Source organism: Salmo salar, chromosome ssa02 (assembly GCF_905237065.1).
Source record: "Salmo salar chromosome ssa02, Ssal_v3.1, whole genome shotgun sequence".
NCBI classification, from domain to species: domain Eukaryota; kingdom Metazoa; phylum Chordata; class Actinopteri; order Salmoniformes; family Salmonidae; genus Salmo; species Salmo salar.
In genome coordinates, this window is record NC_059443.1 from 68,289,025 (window position 1) to 68,308,177 (window position 19,153).

Genomic DNA, 19,153 nt, shown 5'->3' on the forward strand with positions numbered 1-19,153 from the left:
TAGGCTATAGCCTGAACTGTAGTCTAAGTAGTCTATAGCCTGAACTGTAGTCTAGGTAGGCTATAGCCTGAACTGTAGTCTAGATAGGCTATAGCCTGAACTGTAGCCTAAGTAGGCTATAGCCTGAACTGTAGCCTAGGTAGGCTATAGCCTGAACTGTAGCCTAGGTAGGCTATAGCCTGAACTGTAGCCTAGGTAGGCTATAGCCTGAACTGTAGTCTAGGTAGGCTATAGCCTGAACTGTAGTCTAGGTAGGCTAGAGCCTGAACTGTAGTCTAGGTAGGCTATAGCCTGAACTGTAGTCTAGGTAGGCTATAGCCTGAACTGTAGTCTAGGTAGGCTATAGCCTGAACTGTAGTCTAGGTAGGCTATAGCCTGAACTGTAGCCTAAGTAGGCTATAGCCTGAACTGTAGCCTAAGTAGGCTATAGCCTGAACTGTAGTCTAGGTAGGCTATAGCCTGAACTGTAGCCTAAGTAGGCCATAGCCTGAACTGTAGCCTAAGTAGGCCATAGCCTGAACTGTAGCCTAAGTAGGCTATAGCCTGAACTGTAGTCTAGGTAGGCTATAGCCTGAACTGTAGCCTAGGTAGGCTATAGCCTGAACTGTAGTCTAGGTAGGCTATAGCCTGAACTGTAGTCTAGGTAGGCTATAGCCTGAACTGTAGTCTAGGTAGGCTATAGCCTGAACTGTAGCCTAGGTAGGCTATAGCCTGAACTGTAGCCTAGGTAGGATATAGCCTGAACTGTAGTCTAGGTAGGCTATAGCCTGAACTGTAGTCTAGGTAGGCTATAGCCTGAACTGTAGTCTAGGTAGGCTATAGCCTGAACTGTAGTCTAGGTAGGCTATAGCCTGAACTGTAGTCTAGGTAGGCTATAGCCTGAACTGTAGTCTAGGTAGGCTATAGCCTGAACTGTAGCCTAAGTAGGCTATAGCCTGAACTGTAGTCTAGGTAGGCTATAGCCTGAACTGTAGCCTAAGTAGGCTATAGCCTGAACTGTAGCCTAAGTAGGCTATAGCCTGAACTGTAGTCTAGGTAGGCTATAGCCTGAACTGTAGCCTAAGTAGGCTATAGCCTGAACTGTAGTCTAGGTAGGCTATAGCCTGAACTGTAGCCTAAGTAGGCTATAGCCTGAACTGTAGTCTAGGTAGGCTATAGCCTGAACTGTAGCCTAGGTAGGCTATAGCCTGAACTGTAGTCTAGGTAGGCTATAGCCTGAACTGTAGCCTAGGTAGGCTATAGCCTGAACTGTAGTCTAGGTAGAATATAGCCTGAACTGTAGTCTAGGTAGGCTATAGCCTGAACTGTAGCCTAGGTAGGCTATAGCCTGAACTGTAGCCTAGGTAGGCTATAGCCTGAACTGTAGTCTAGGTAGGCTATAGCCTGAACTGTAGTCTAGGTAGGCTATAGCCTGAACTGTAGCCTAAGTAGGCTATAGCCTGAACTGTAGCCTAGGTAGGCTATAGCCTGAACTGTAGCCTAGGTAGGCTATAGCCTGAACTGTAGTCTAGGTAGGCTATAGCCTGAACTGTAGTCTAGGTAGGCTATAGCCTGAACTGTAGTCTAGGTAGGCTATAGCCTGAACTGTAGTCTAGGTAGGCTATAGCCTGAACTGTAGCCTAGGTAGGCTATAGCCTGAACTGTAGCCTAAGTAGGCTATAGCCTCAACTGTAGTCTAGGTAGGCTATAGCCTGAACTGTAGCCTAAGTAACTATAGCCTGAACTGTAGCCTAAGTAGGCTATAGCCTGAACTGTAGTCTAGGTAGGCTATAGCCTGAACTGTAGCCTAGGTAGGCTATAGCCTGAACTGTAGTCTAGGTAGGCTATAGCCTGAACTGTAGTCTAGGTAGGCTATAGCCAAGCTACTGACGTATAACGTATTAAGTTATTTATAAGTGATTACTTTAAAGTATGATGACAGATGCTAAATACACTTAAAAGGGCAATCTGCGGCTCCAACAACAACAAAGCAGGGGCCCCGCCACTGTTTTGCAAAAACAGCTTTAAGAAATGTGTGGTGGATAATGAGATCTCGAACTATTGGGTTCTTCAATGACTGACAGTCTCAATCACCTGGACTCATTTTCTCTCTCTGTTTCTAATACTGGAAAATAAAAATGTGAAGACTCAGTACTGTTCTTTTGATACTAGTGTTACTGTTTATCAATATTGGCACGCCATCGTGCCCAGCAGGGAATGGTCAAACTGTAAAACGTAGGTTATCTCATAACTTCCCACAGAGGGAAACTAAAGCTTCCTCCCTTCTTTCTCGTCATCCTTTCATCCATCCATCATTCTCACCATTGATCCATCTTAGGAAAGACTGTTAACATTCCAGGAGTTGTGTAAAACACCAGGGATTTCCTCTCCGGCCCTATCGCTCTGTCGCTCTGATTCACACACACACACACACACACACACACACACACACACACACACACACACACACACACACACACACACACACACACACTCATAGTGCTTGTACACGGACACGCGCACGCACACACATACAGTAAATGCACATGCTTGCATGCACACATACTCCCCTACACACATACACACTCATCCATTCTCTCTCTCCCTTCCTCCAATCCATCCTCTACAGTGTTGTCCAACTAAACTCTCAACATCTGTCTTTCTCAACCCCGGGCCAAACCCTTCCCTAAATACTGTGGACTCAAACTGGTCGTAAATGTCAGTAGTGAAATCCAAGTGGGTTTCTCACCTCTCCTCAAGCAGGAAGTACCAGGTTTATTCAGGTAACGGTTTGTGATGCTACTTAGTGTTCATGTCCTACTGATACCTCCTGATGTGACCAGATCATTCAGAGACCCAGGATGTGAGAAAACCTAGCCTGCCTCTGATGTTCTCACTAGATGGCCAAGCTGCATAGTCTATGTTGTCTATATCGAGAAAAAAAAAGGTATGGGAACAGGTTAGCAGTGTGGTTGAGGTTAGGGTTAGGTTTGAAATCCGATTTGAAGAAGATACATTGTAGAACTAGGCAGGGCTTCTGACTTTGTATCTTGGCCAGATAGGGACAACTCTAATGTGGGCTGAGTTTTCTATTACAACCCATAACTCTCTTACATTGCCAATACGTTCTCCTATAAACTTCAGTCTGGATTACTCCTGCAATTCAGGCTATTCAAGATATTTAACCTGCTTTAGTGAAAGCCAAGGAAATCACTGGTACTGGAAAAATGCTTGTGAAAAAGAAAACAGAAAAAGAAAACATGGGTTCTATGGTGTGTGTATACTGGGCTTGGTGACCTGTCCCACTAACAGATGTCTTGTAGAGACACTGGAAATGTGTGTCCAACCGTGAGCTCATGTGGACATGGCTGGCAGTCAATGTTAATATTTTCATATGGTTGTTTGGTAATGTTTACATGTGGTAATGCGGTGGTAATGTTTTCATGTTTAATACAGTGCAGGTGTGAGCATGAGCAGGTAGGTTGAGGGACACACACACACACACACTAAAGAGAAGTGATCATGGCCCGTACATGAGCCAATACCAACACATCCAGCTGTCCCTGATCTCACTCATTACCTTACCTTCTCTCTCCCCACATCTCTCTCTCTCTCTTTTCCTCCCTCCCTATCTCTCTCTACCTCTCTCTCGCTCTCCCTATCTCTCTCTCCCTCAAGTGTGTTCATCATGTTGGGGGTGTGTCTGTCCGTCCTATTGCTCCTCCCCCTGGCCTCGTCCATCCCCTCCCCCTCCAGACCTCCCCCAAAACTATGCAGACGATGCTGCGACCCCCTGCAGCCCCCAGAATCCTCTGCTGCACGCCCTGCCCACCACGCCGCCGCCACGCCAGAGGTCCACACCTACATCAACATGACCATTCTCAAAGGTAAGAGACAACACACACACACACACACACACACACACACACACACACACACACACACACACACACACACACACACACACACACACACACACACATCAGTACATTATCAGTATCTTAGATGACCAACCTCAAAGGTACAGTACAAAGTAACATCCCAACAGACCAGATGAGATATAGGCATTGCCTTAGAGCAACGTTTCCCAAGCCAGTCCTCCAGAACTAGCCAGCTTGTTGAAAAGAAGACACTTGGCAGGATCAGTAATTAGCAAGGCCAACGTTCTTAAAGAAGAAAGAACACACACAGAAGACACAAGGAATCAAACCGAACACACACACACACACACACACACACAGACACACACACACACACACACACACACACACACACACACACACACACACACACACACACACACACACACACACACACACACACACACACACACACACTCTTCAAAGAGATAAAGGCCTTGTGTTAAATTTCCAAGCCTTATTCCTCTAAAATAGTCCAGGAGACATGTCATGTATTGTTTGGTGTGGTGTGTGGTTATGGTTTTATCTGTGTTCTGTGATAGAGATTCCATGTCAGGCTTAGCTGACCCCTGACCCTATCCCCAAAACAACAGGATGTTACGTTTCTCTCACTTAGAAGTGTGGCACACACATGGACATGCACACGCACACAATAAAAAAAAAACTCTAGATTAATTGAAATCCTTGTTTAGAGTGAGTGAGGGAGGGAGGGAGGGAGGGAGGGAGGGAGGGACGGTGGGAGGGAGGGACGGTGGGACCGTGGGAGGGAGGGAGGGAGCGAGGGAGGGTGGGAGGCTCCCAGAAGGCAGTATTCACCTGGCACTGAACCTGATGATGTGGCTGAAAACACACACAGATAAATACACACCCACACACCCTCATACAATCAAGCAGTGCAGTGTGGGAGAGGATTGATATTAATACACTGCAACAACCCAGTTTAGTTAGAAAAGAGGCACTAGCTAACTATATGAAGACTATACAGTGAGGGAAAAAAGTATTTGATCCCCTGCTGATTTTGTACGTTTGCCCACTGACAAAGAAATTATCAGTCTATAATTTTAATGGTAGGTTTATTTGAACAGTGAGAGACAGAATAACAACAAAAAAATCCAGAAAAACACATGTCAAAAATGTTGTAAATTGATTTGCATTTAAATGAGGGAAATAAGTATTTGACCCCCTCTCAATCAGAAAGATTTCTGGCTCCCAGGTGTCTTTTATACAGGTAACGAGCTGAGATTAGAAGCACACTCTTAAAGGGAGTGCTCCTAATCTCAGTTTGTTACCTGTATGAAAGACACCTGTCCACAGAAGCAATCAATCAATCAGATTCCAAACTCTCCACCATGGCCAAGACCAAAGAGTATTCCAGCATGACAATGACCCAAAACACACGGCCGAGGCAACAAAGGAGTGGTACAAGAAGAAGCACATTAAGGTCCTGGAATGGCCTAGCCAGTCTCCAGACCTTGAATCCCATAGAAAATCTGTGGAGGGAGCTGAAGGTTCGAGTTGCCAAACGTCAGCCTCGAAACCTTAATGACTTGGAGAAGATCTGCAAAGAGGAGTGGGGCAAAATCCCTCCTGAGATGTGTGCAAACCTGGTGGCCAACTACAAGAAACGTCTGACCTCTGTGATTGCCAACAAGGGTTTTGCCACCAAGTACTAAGTCATATTTTGCAGAGGGGTCAAATACTTATTTCCCTCATTAAAATGTCAATCATTTTATAACATTTTTGACATGCGTTTTTCTGGATTTTTTTGTTGTTATTCTGTCTCTCACTGTTCAAATAAACCTTCCATTACAATTATAGACTTATCAATTCTTTGTAAGTGGGCAAACCTACAAAATCAGCAGGGGATCAATTACTTTTTTCCGTCACTGTATATATAGAGACTAACTATATAAAGACTATATATGGAGAGACTAACTATATAAAGATGATATATATAGAGACTTACTATATAAAGACTATATATATAGAGAGAGAGAGACTAACTATATAAAGACTATATATAGAGACTAACTATATAAAGACTATATATAGAGAGATTTACTATATAAAGACTATATATATAGAGACTAACTATATAAAGACTATATATATATAGAGACTAACTATATAAAGACGATATATATATATAGAGATTTACTATATAAAGACTATATATATAGAGACTAACTATATAAAGACTATATATAAAGACTAACTATATAACGATGATATATATAGAGACTAACTATATAAAGACTATATATATAGAGACTAACTATATATAGACTATATATAGAGAGACTAATTATATAAAGACTATATATAGAGAGACTAACTATATATAGAGAGACTAATTATAGCTAACTAAGTCTAACTATGTAAAGACTATATATATAGAGATTTACTATATAAAGACTATATATATAGAGACTAACTATATAAAGACTATATATATAGAGACTAACTATATATAGACTATATATATAGAGACTCATTATATAAAGACTATATATAGAGAGACTAACTATATAAAGACTATATATATAGAGACTAACTATATAAAGACTATATATATAGAGCCTAACTATATATAGACTATATATATAGAGACTAATTATATAAAGACTATATATAGAGAGACTAACTATATATAGAGAGACTAATTATAGCTAACTAAGTCTAACTATGTAAAGACTATATATATATAGAGATTTACTATATAAAGACTATATATATAGAGATTTACTATATAAAGACTATATATAGAGAGACTAACTATATAAAGACTATATATATAGAGACTAACTATATATAGACTATATATATATATATATATATATATATATATATAGAGACTAATTATATAAAGACTATATATAGAGAGACTAACTATATATAGAGAGACTAATTATAGCTAACTAAGTCTAACTATGTAAAGACTATATATATAGAGATTTACTATATAAAGACTATATATATAGAGACTAACTATATAAAGACTATATATATAGAGACTAACTATATATAGACTATATATAGAGACTAATTATATAAAGACTATATATATAGAGACTAACTATATAAAGACTATATATATAGAGACTAACTATATATAGACTATATATAGAGACTAATTATATAAAGACTATATATAGAGAGACTAACTATATATAGAGAGACTAATTATAGCTAACTAAGTCTAACTATGTAAAGACTATATATATAGAGATTTACTATATAAAGACTATATATATATAGAGACTAACTATATAAAGACTATATATATAGAGACTAACTATATAAAGACTATATATATAGAGACTAACTATATATAGACTATATATATAGAGACTAATTATATAAAGACCATATATAGAGAGACTAACTATACTGCTAAAAAAAATAAAGGGAACACTTAAACAACACATCCTAGATCTGAATGAAAGAAATAATCTTATTAAATACTTTTTTGTTTACATAGTTGAATGTGCTGACAACAAAATCACACAAAAATAATCAATGGAAATCCAATTTATCAACCCATGGAGGTCTGGATTTGGAGTCACACTCAAAATTAAAGTGGAAAACCACGCTACAGGCTGATCCAACTTTGATGTAATGTCCTTAAAACAAGTCAAAATGAGGCTCAGTAGTGTGTGTGGCCTCCACGTGCCTGTATGACCTCCCTACAACGCCTGGGCATGCTCCTGATGAGGTGGCGGATGGTCTCCTGAGGGATCTCCTCCCAGACCTGGACTAAAGCATCCGCCAACTCCTGGACAGTCTGTGGTGCAACGTGGCGTTGGTGGATGGAGCGAGACATGATGTCCCAGATGTGCTCAATTGGATTCAGGTCTGGGGAACGGGCGGGCCAGTCCATAGCATCAATGCCTTCCTCTTGCAGGAACTGCTGACACACTCCAGCCACATGAGGTCTATCATTTTCTTGCATTAGGAGGAACCCAGGGCCAACCGCACCAGCATATGGTCTCATAAGGGTCTGAGGATCTCATCTCGGTACCTAATGGCAGTCTGGCTACCTCTGGCGAGCACATGGAGGGCGGTGCAGCCCCTCAAAGAAATGCCACCCCACACCATGACTGACCCACCGCCTAACCGGTCATGCTGGAGGATGTTGCAGGCAGCAGAACGTTCTCCATGGCGTCTCCAGACTCTGTCACGTCTGTCACGTGCTCAGTGTGAACCTGCTTTCATCTGTGAAGAGCACAGGGCGCCAGTGGCAAATTTGCCAATCTTGGTGTTCTCTGGCAAATGCCAAACGTCCTGCACGGTGTTGGGCTGTAAGCACAACCCCCACCTGTGGACGTCGGGCCCTCATACCACCCTCATGGAGTCTGTTTCTGACCGTTTGAGCAGACACATGCACATTTGTGGCCTGCTGGAGGTCATTTTGCAGGGCTCTGGCAGTGCTTCTCCTGCTCCTCCTTGCACAAAGGCGGAGGTAGCGGTCCTGCTGCTGGGTTGTTGCCCTCCTACGGCCTCCTCCACGTCTCCTGATGTACTGGCCTGTCTCCTGGTAGCGCCTCCATGCTCTGGACACTACGCTGACAGACACAGCAAACCTTCTTGCCACAGCTCGCATTGATGTGCCATCCTGGATGAGCTGCACTATCTGAGCCACTTGTGTGGGTTGTAGACTCCGTCTCATGCTACCACTAGAGTGAAAGCACCGCCAGCATTCAAAAGTGACCAAAACATCAGCCAGGAAGCATAGGAACTGAGAAGTGGTCTGTGGTCCCCACCTGCAGAACCACTCCTTTATTGCTAATTGCCTATAATTTCCACCTGTTGTCTATTCCATTTGCACAACAGCATGTGAAATTTATTGTCAATCAGTGTTGCTTCTTAAGTGGACAGTTTGATTTCACAGAAGTGTGATTGATTTGGAGTTACATTGTGTTGTTTAAGTGTTCCCTTTATTTTTTTGAGCAGTGTATATATAGAGAGACTAATTATAGCTAACTAAGTCTAACTATGTAAAGACTATATATATAGAGATTTACTATATAAAGACTATATATAGAGACTAACTATATAAAGACTATATATATAGAGACTAACTATATAAAGACTATATATATAGAGACTAACTATATATAGACTATATATAGAGAGACTAATTATATAAAGACTATATATAGAGAGACTAACTATATATAGAGAGACTAATTATAGCTAACTAAGTCTAACTATGTAAAGACTATATATATAGAGATTTACTATACAAAGACTATATATATAGAGACTAACTATATAAAGACTATATATATAGAGACTAACTATATAAAGACGATATATATAGATACTAACTATATAAAGACTATATATATAGAGACTAACTATATAAAGACGATATATATAGAGACTAACTATATAAAGACGATATATATAGAGACTAACTATATAAAGACGATATATATAGAGACTAACTATATAAAGACTATATATATAGAGACTAACTATATAAAGACGATATATATATAGACTAACTATATAAAGACTATATATATAGATACTAACTATATAAAGACGATATATATAGATACTAACTATATAAAGATGATATATATAGATACTAACTATATAAAGATGATATATATAGATACTAACTATATAAAGATGATATATATAGATACTAACTATAGCTGACTAAGTCTAACTATATAAAGACTATATGTAGAGAGACTAACTATATGAAGACAATATATATAGAGACTAACTATATAAAGACGATATATATAGATACTAACTATATAAAGATGATATATATAGATACTAACTATAGCTGACTAAGTCTAACTATATAAAGACTATATGTAGAGAGACTAACTATATGAAGACAATATATATAGAGACTAACTATATAAAGACTATATATATAGATACTAACTATATAAAGATGATATATATAGATACTAACTATAGCTGACTAAGTCTAACTATATAAAGACTATATGTAGAGAGACTAACTATATGAAGACAATATATATAGAGACTAACTATATAAAGACTAACTATATAAAGACTATATATAGAGACTAACTATATAAAGACTATATATATAGTGACTAACTATATAAAGACTATATATGGAGAGACTAACTATAGCTAACTAAGTCTAACTATATAAATAATATATATGGAGAGACTAACTATAGCTAACTAAGTCTAACTATATAAAGATTATATATAGAGAGACTTAACAAGAATGGTGTTCATGGGAGGACACCATGGAAGAATCCACTGCTCTCCAAAAAAAACATTGCTGCACGTCTGAAGTATGCAAAAGAGCATCTGGATGTTCCACAGCGCAACAGACGAAATATTATGTGGACAGATTCAACTAAGGTTGAGTTGTTTGGAAGGAAGGAACACACAACACTATGTGTGGAGAAACAAAAGCACAGCACGCCAACATAAAAACCTCATCCCAACTGTAAAGTATGGTGGAGGGAGCATCATGGTTTGGGGCTGCTTTGCTGCCTCAGGGCCTGGACAGATTGCTATCATCGACGGAAAAATGAATTCCCATCAAGACATTTTGCAGGAGAATGTAAGGCTATCTGTCCGCCAATTGAAGCTCAACAGAAGTTGGGTGATGCAACAGGACAACGACCCAAAACACAGAAGTGGCTTCAACAGAAGAAAATACTCCTTCTGGAATGGCCCAGTCAGAGTCCTGACCTCAACCTGATTGAGATGCTGTAGCATGACCTCGAGAGCAGTTCACACCAGACATTCCAAGAATATTGCTGAACTGAAACATTTTAGTAAAGAGGAATGGTCCAAAATTCCTCCTGTGTTTTACATGTCGTAAACTCGTCAACAGATATGTTAGCATGTTCAAGAGATTTCTGTAAGTCTTTGGCTGACACTCTACGATTCTTCTTAACCTCATTGAGCATTCTGCACTGTGCTCTTGCAGTCATCTTTGCAGGACGGCCACTCCAAGGGAGTGCTGAACTTTCTCCATTTATAGCCAATTTGTCTTACCGTGGACTGATGAACATCAAGGCTTTTGGAGATACATTTGTAACCCTTTCCAGCTTTAGGCAAGTCAACAATTCTTAATCTGAAGTCTTCTGAGATCTCTTTTGTTCGAGGCATGATTCACATCAGGCAATGCTTCATGGGAATAGCAAACTCACATTTTGTGAGTGTTTTTTATATTGCAGGGCAGCTCTAACCAACGTCTCCAATCTCATCTCATTGATTGGACTCCAGGTTATCAGAGTATTGACTCCAATTCGTTTTTGGAGAAGTCATTAGCTTAGGGGTTCACATACTTTTGCCATCCTACACTGTGAATGTTTAAATGATGTATTCAATATAGACAAGAAAAATACAATAATTTGTGTGTTATTAGTTTAAGCACACTCTGTTTGTCTATTGCTGTGACTTAGAGGAAGATCACATCACATTTTTTGACCAATTTATGTAGAAATCCAGGTAATTCCAAAGGGTTCACATACTTTTTCTTGCAACTGTATATGGAGTCGCTAACTAAGTCTAAATATATGGAGAAATGATTCTCTAAAAGTGGTATTGGTTGTCATAAAGCACAATGTCCAGATGCTTTTCAAATTCTTGTCCTACTGATAGTAATCATGGCTTGAAGGCTTAACTACAGATCTAGGATCAGTTTACACTATCCTAACCCTGACCATCACTATCTAGACATCAGGAAGAATACTGACCTCACATGAGTGCTAAGAGGTGACTGTATCTACAGCATGATCATTTAAACAGGACCTGGACAAGAGGGGGCCTGTTTAGATCATGTGGTTAAAGCATCAGAGACATCCATATACAGTGGGGGGGGAAAGTATTTAGTCAGCCACCAATTGTGCAAGTTCTCCCACTTAAAAAGATGAGAGAGGCCTGTAATTTTCATCATAGGTACATGTCAACTATGACAGACAAAATGAGAAAAAAAATCCAGAAAATCACATTGTAGGATTTTTTATGAATTTATTTGCAAATTATGGTGGAAAATAAGTATTTGGTCACCTACAAACAAGCAAGATTTCTGGCTCTCACAGACCTGTAACTTCTTCTTTGAGACGCTCCTCTGTCCTCCACTCATTACCTGTATTAATGGCACCTGTTTGAACTTGTTATCAGTATAAAAGACACCTGTCCACAACCTCAAACAGTCACACTCCAAACTCCACTATGGCCAAGACCAAAGAGCTGTCAAAGGACACCAGAAACAAAATTGTAGAGGGAAGACTGAATCTGCAATAGGTAAGCAGCTTGGTTTGAAGAAATCAACTGTGGGAGCAATTATTAGGAAATGGAAGACATACAAGACCACTGATAATCTCCCTTGATCTGGGGCTCCACGCAAGATCTCACCCCGTGGGGTCAAAATGATCACAAGAACTGTGAGCAAAAATCCCAGAAACACACGGGGGGACCTAGTGAATGACCTGCAGAGAGCTGGGACCAAAGTAACAAAGCCTACCATCAATAACACACTATGCCGCCAGGGACTCAAATCCTGCAGTAGCAGACGTGTCCCCCTGCTTAAGCCAGTACATGTCCAGGCCCATCTAAAGTTTGCTAGAGAGCATTTGGATGATCCAGAAGAGGATTGGGAGAATGTCATACGGTCAGATGAAACCAAAATATTACTTTTTGGTAAAAACTCAACTCGTCGTGTTTGGAGGACAAAGAATGCTGAGTTGCATCCAAAGAACACCATACCTACTGTGAAGCATGGGGGTGGAAACATCATGCTTTGGGGCTGTTTTTCTGCAAAGGGACCAGGACGACTGATCCGTGTAAAAGAAAGAATGAATGGGGCCATATATCGTGAGATTTTGAGTGAAAACCTCTTTCCATCAGCAAGGGCATTGAAGATGAAACGTGGCTGGGTCTTTCAGCATGACAATGATCCCAAACACACCGCCCGGGCAACGAAGGAGTGGCTTCGTAAGAAGCATTTCAAGGTCCTGGAGTGGCCTAGCCAGTCTCCAGATCTCAAACCCATAGAAAATCTTTGGAGGGAGTTGAAAGTCTGTGTTGCCCAGCGACAGCCCCAAAACATCACTGCTCTAGAGGAGATCTGCATGGCGGAATGGGCCAAAATACCAGCAACAGTGTGTGAAAACCTTGTGAAGACTTACAGAAAACGTTTGACCTGTGTCATTGCCAACAAAGGGTATATAACAAAGTATTGAGATAGACTTTTGTTATTGACCAAATACTTATTTTCCACCATAATTTGCAAATAAATTCATTAAAAATCCTACAATGTGATTTTCTGGAATTTTTTTTCTCATTTTGTCAGTCATAGTTGACGTGTACCTATGATGAAAATTACAGGCCTCTCTCATCTTTTTAAGTGGGAGAACTTGCACAATTGGTGGCTGACTAAATACTTTTTCCCCCCACTGTATGCTCAATGGGTGTGGAAAATCCACCAAGCCATCGAATAAGGAAGCACACACAAACACACATAGAGAGAGGTATTTCCTTGCTCATGCTATCTCAGAAAGATCTAGACAACATATGTTCTTTCTCTTTCCGTCCCCAGGTGATAAAGGTGACAGAGGAGATAAAGGCATGCCAGGGAAAAATGGTAAAGAAGGTCCCCATGGTTACCGGGGTCCCATGGGTCCTCAAGGGACTAAGGGCCAGGCGGGCGCCCCGGGAGATGCCTGTAAGCCGCAGCACTCCTCCTTCTCTGTAGGGAGACGTAAATCCCTCCACAGTATAGACTACTACCAGGCCCTGGTGTTTGACACAGTGTTCGTCAACCTCTACGAGCACTTCAACATGTTCAAAGGTAATTGAAGAACCACAAGGAGGACACACACACACACTGTTTTATTTTGTATTTTATTTTTTACCTCTTTTTCTTCCAAATTTCGTGATATCTATTTGGTAGTTACAGTCTTGTCCCATCACTGCAACTCCGGTACGGACTTGGGAGAGGCGAAGGTTGAGAGCCATGTGTCCTCCGAAACACGGCCCTGACAAGCCGCGCTGCTTCTTGACACTCTGCTCGCTTAACCCGGAAGCCTGCCGCACCAATGTGTCAGAGGAAACACTGTACAACTGGCGACCGAAGTCAGCGTGCAGGTGCTCGGCCCGCCACAGGAGTCGCTAGAGCGCGATGGGAGAAGGACATCCCGGCCGGCCAAAGCCTCCCCTAACCCGGACGACTCTGGGCCAATTGTGCGGTGCCTCATGGGTCTCCCGGTTGCGGCCGGCTGCGACACAGCCTGGGATCGAACCCAGATCTGTAGTGACGCCTCTAGCACTGCGATGCAGTGCCTTAGACTGCTGCACCACTCAGGAGGCCCCACACACTTTTTTACACATGTTCAAAGGTCAATTCTACTGCTTCGTCCGCGGCGTCTACTACTACTCTGGTGTCTCTAGGGTGCAGGCTTTTGTTCCAGCCCAGCACTAATAATAAAAAAACACTTGATTTTAACACTTTCTCTTCTCTCAAGGTAAATTCTACTTCTTCATCCCACGATCAACTTCTTCAACATCACTTATTTGCAGGTTTTTTGTTCCAGCCCAGCATTAAAACACCTGACTCTAACACTAACTAATCACTTTCTCCTCCTTTCTCTGAAGGTAAATTCTACTGCTTCGTCCCAGGTATCTACTTCTTCAACGTGAACATCCACACGTGGAACTTCAAGGAGACCTACCTCCACCTGATGCACAACGATAAGGAGCAGGTGATCCTGTACGCCCAGCCCAGTGAGAGGTCCATCATGCAGAGTCAGAGTGTTATGATGGACCTGGCGCTGAACGATGAGGTGTGGGTCAGGCTCTACAAGAGGGAGAGGGAGAACGCCGTCTATAGTGATGACGTGGATGTCTATATTACCTTTAATGGATACTTGGTGGCGCCTAGTGTCCAGTGATCAGAGTGGAGGAAGAGGGGGAGGAAACTCTGTGTTGGATTTTGGTTGTTTTATCATGCCTAAAGTAAAGGAGGAAAGAAGAGAGAGAGGGAACTTGCGCCAGTGTTGGATTTTTGATTTTGCTTGTGCCTATATTGCCTTCAGTGCTCACCAAATTCAAATGGAAACTGGGTTGATTTTGGTTGTCCCTTTGTAGTGCCTTCAGTGCTCACCAAATGGAAACTCTGGGTTGATTTTAGTTGTTCCTTTGTAGTGCCTTCAGTGCTGACCAAACGGAAACTCCGGGTTGATTTTGGTTGTTCCTTTGTAGTGCTTTCAGGGCTCACCAAATGGAAACTCTGGGTTGGATTTTGTTTGTCCTTCCATTGTGCCTAAAGCAGCCAATGATACAAATTACCTGCACACATGTTTTCCTCTGCCTTACGATGTATTCCTCTCAGGTATTTTGAATGGGGAGGATTGTGGGCACTAATCAATGAGATCACTATGCAGTGTTGTGTAGTCCCAGTGAGAAACATTGGTTGAAATTGGTTTTAACCTTTTCAACATCTTTTCAACATATTTTTTTACCAAAAATACATATTTTCAATGTCTTTTCAATGTCTTTTCAGCGTCTTTTCAACGTCTTTTGCTCATATGGTGGTTTTGGGACTAGACGTAAATGGACCCTGCATTGCTATGGTGACCTCGAGGAAAGCTTTAAAAGTGAAAAAGGAGAAAATGCCAGCCATATCAAATGAATATATAGAGATTGTTGAGTAAGTAATGCAAGATTGTATTGATATATATATATATATTGATAACTCAGTGTTATGTGTTTTTATAGAGATTTACGTTACGCTGCAGAGCAGCTTGAAACATGTAAATATTTGTATACATTTTTGTTACCTAAAACATTTTATCACTAGACTGGGTGCCAGTTGGTCTTTGCTTTAGCTGAACTGTTGTTGTTGTTGTCACGTCCTGAACACAATAAGGTACTGTTGCTGAATGCAGTTTGAAAAAGTTCTGCATCCAGGCTGGGCTTTCCCTAACCCTATACCACCAAAAACTGAAAATACTGAATTCCATTGTATCAAAACAACACATACTGTATCAGAAAAATATAAATCATACAATCATTTGTAAAACCCATTCAAACTAGAAGTCCATTCTAAACCAGACCTTCTAGAACCATTACTCCCCATTGTCAGTAGAGCAGGTTGAACAGGTGCATTCTATCTTTCACCTAGAGGTTAAAGGTCAAACCCTGACCCCCTGACCCCTGCCTGTTTCCCACCGTTAGAGTATACAACCCCTCATTGCTGTCAAGATTTGAATAAGTCCTAGTATTGCAATACATGGGGAATAGGGTGCCAAAAGTAGTGCACTGTGTAGGGAATATAAGGTGTGTCCTAGTATGTCATAGTAGTGCACTATGTAGGGAATATGGGTGCAGTCTGAGATTATCAGTTTTGTTTGACAGCTCCAGTGAAAAACCCAACTAAAAGCTAAAGAGAGGGAAAACAACATCTCCACGTGTGGTTTGGATGGTGATGGTTGAATTGGTTGCCAGATGGACGACCATATCTCTCCTATTACTGCTAATTCCATCCCCAGTCCACAGGGACTGGGGCTAAACTGAAGATAGAGGAGAGACCAACTGGTGAATTAGGCCATGACTAGATAGCTTTGTAGCCAATTAGAATAGGCTTTACTGGTGTAGTTCCCTAGGCAATAGCTCTGTAGCCAATTAGAAGAGGCCTTACTGGTGTAGTTCCCTAGGCAATAGCTCTGTAGCCAATTAGAATAGGCTTTACTGGTGTAGTTCCCTAGGCAATAGCTCTGTAGCCAATTAGAAGAGTCTTTAGTGGTGTAATTCCCTAGTCAATAGCTCTGTAGCCAATTAGAAGAGGCCTTACTGGTGTAGTTCCCTAGGCAATATCTCTGTAGCCAATTAGAAGAGTCTTTAGTGGTGTAATTCCCTAGTCAATAGCTCTGTAGCCAATTAGAAGAGGCTTTAGTGGTGTAATTCCCTAGTCAATAGCTTAGTGATGTACATCCTATGGCTGTTGTACTGTAAGTACCTATTTCCTGGATATCACTCAAAACCAAGAGCAGAAGTTGACACAGTTGGTTTGCTGTACCCAGGAGGCAGAACAGCATAAAGCATTGTGGATTGAGTTATTAGTATTTACCCTGTGCCCCAAAACACAGCCATTTATAACCTCGTTCAAACAATTGTTCTGTTTCCTACGCATCTCTACGAATGCAGATGCACTTTCAAGGAGTCCTCTGAGAGTTGTTGGTAAACGGTCTCTCTAAAACTATCCTGGTCCCAGATCAGTTTGTGCTGACAGTGACCTTTGCAAGACAGTACAAACAGATCTGGAACCAGGCTAGAGTAAAAGTGAAAAGCAGCCAAACTCATGTTCCTTCCTAGATGCATTTTATTAGTCCTATTAGACGGTTGTGTAGTTCTCTTGTTTTTACAGCACTTAGAGCCTTTTATACCATCATTAAAGACATGGACCCAGTTCATAACAGTAACTGCTCTATCTGAGGTAAACAGTAAAGTAGCTTTGAATCGCCCCACTATCCTATAAACGCCATGCTCTATAAAATGAGCCATAAAGTAAGTTGTGGTGTTGTGTTACCTGTGAAATAGTGTTGCTAAAACTCCTGCAGTTACTGCTGTTAGAGTTCAAGGTTTAGATGGGAGGGCGGCTGGGAGCAGTTGGTATGACAGGCTATGACAGGTTATGACGTATGTTATATCATGCTCGTGGCATGGTTTACAAGACAGGTTACTGGAGAAGGGTTCAAGCAGAGTGTTAGCGAGAGTTTTCAATGACGTCAATAACGTCAATGACGTCCGATTTCCCCCTGCGTCAAAGTAAGTCACAGCTTTCTCTCTAACACCCTCGCTATCTCTTTCTCTCTCTCTCTCTCTCTCTCTCTCCTCTCTCTCTCTCCCTCCCTCCTCTCTTTTTCTCTCTCGCTCCCTCTCTCCGTCTCTCATTCTCTCTCTCCCTCCCTCTCTTGCTCTCACTCTCCATCTCTGTCTCTCTCTCCCTCTAACCCTCTCTCCTCGCTCTCCCTCTCTCCTCTCTCCTTCTCTCTCTTGCTCTCTCTCTCCTCTCTCACGCTCTCCCTCTCTCTCTTGCTCTTCCTCTCCCTCTCTTGCTCTTCCTCTCCCTCTCTTGCTCTCTCTCTCCTCTCCCTCTCTCTTGCTCTCTGTCTCTGTCCCTCCCTCCCTCCCTCCCTCCCTCCCTCCCTCCCTCCCTCCCTCCCTCCCTCCCTCCCTCCCTCCCTCTCCATCTCTCGCTCTCTTGCTCTCTCTCTCCTCTCTCCTCTCTCCCTCTCTCTCTCTTGCTCTTCCTCTCCCTCTCTTGCTCTCTCTCTCCTCTCTCTCTCTCTTTCTCTCTCTCGCTCCCTCTCTCTCCCTCTCTCATTCTCTCTCTCCCTCCCTCTCTCTCTCTTGCTCTCTCTCTCCATCTCTGTCTCTCTCTCCCTCTCACCCTCTCTCCTCGCTCTCCCTCTCTCCTCTCTCCTTCTCTCTCTCTTGCTCTCTCTCTCCTCTCTCCAGCTCTCCCTCTCTCTCTCTTGCTCTTCCTCCCCCTCTCTCTTCCTCCCTCCCTCTCTCTCTCTCTCTCTCTGTCTCTCGGGGCTGTTTTTCTTTAAATCAGTAACAGGAAGCTAATGACAACCAGACCTCTGACTGACCGCACTACCCTGAGAGAAGAGGGAAGAGGGGGAGAAGAAGGAGACAGAGAGGGAGAGGAGAATAGTAGAGAGAAAAGGAAAATAGGGGGCGAAAGGGGGTAAAAGGAGAGAGAAAGTAGGATGAGAGAAAGGGATAAAAGGGTGAATGGAAGAGAGAGCGAGCGAGAGGAGACTGCATTCTAATGAGAGAGAAGGAGAGAGGGAAATAGAAAGATAGAAAGGGTAAGGCAGAAAGTCTCTGAGAATGTATCCCAGATGGGAGAGTGGGGTCACAACCCCTCAAGTTAGGACATCTCTAAGATCGGCCCTTTCTAGTGTAAACTAACTAACTAACTAACTAATGTAAACATACAGTAGAGTAGCATGAACTGAGGAAGAGCTGCGACTCTCATGTAGATCAACATTGTTTTTCCTGTGGGAACATCCTCTGGCCTAAAGTAAACCAGATATATGTAAATATGTGGTAATGATCCTCCTTTCAGACACTAGTATATTAGTAGGAGCTGCATGATAACAACGACTAACGTACAGTAACAGCAGTACATGTTATTGTGTGGGAGGAGAAAGGACCTGGGGTTTTCTAAAGCTTCTCCCCCCTGAGGTTGAGGTGAGTGAAGCTTTCTTGGCTCTCCTTCT

The 19,153-nt window shown here is 41.8% G+C and overlaps 1 protein-coding gene across 1 annotated transcript in view; it reads left to right on the plus strand.

Moving 5' to 3' along the window:
- The window catches only part of LOC106592628 (complement C1q tumor necrosis factor-related protein 1), a 16,804-nt gene extending 1,083 nt beyond the window's left edge, over positions 1 to 15,721 (plus strand). The window contains exons 2-4 of the mRNA XM_045708522.1: positions 3,658 to 3,866; positions 13,462 to 13,713; positions 14,517 to 15,721. Coding sequence (XP_045564478.1) covers positions 3,668 to 3,866; positions 13,462 to 13,713; positions 14,517 to 14,812 — 747 coding nt within the window. The 5' untranslated portion in view covers positions 3,658 to 3,667 and the 3' untranslated portion in view covers positions 14,813 to 15,721. The remainder of the gene's footprint in view (positions 1 to 3,657; positions 3,867 to 13,461; positions 13,714 to 14,516) is intronic.
- Positions 15,722 to 19,153: the final 3,432 nt, after the last annotated feature.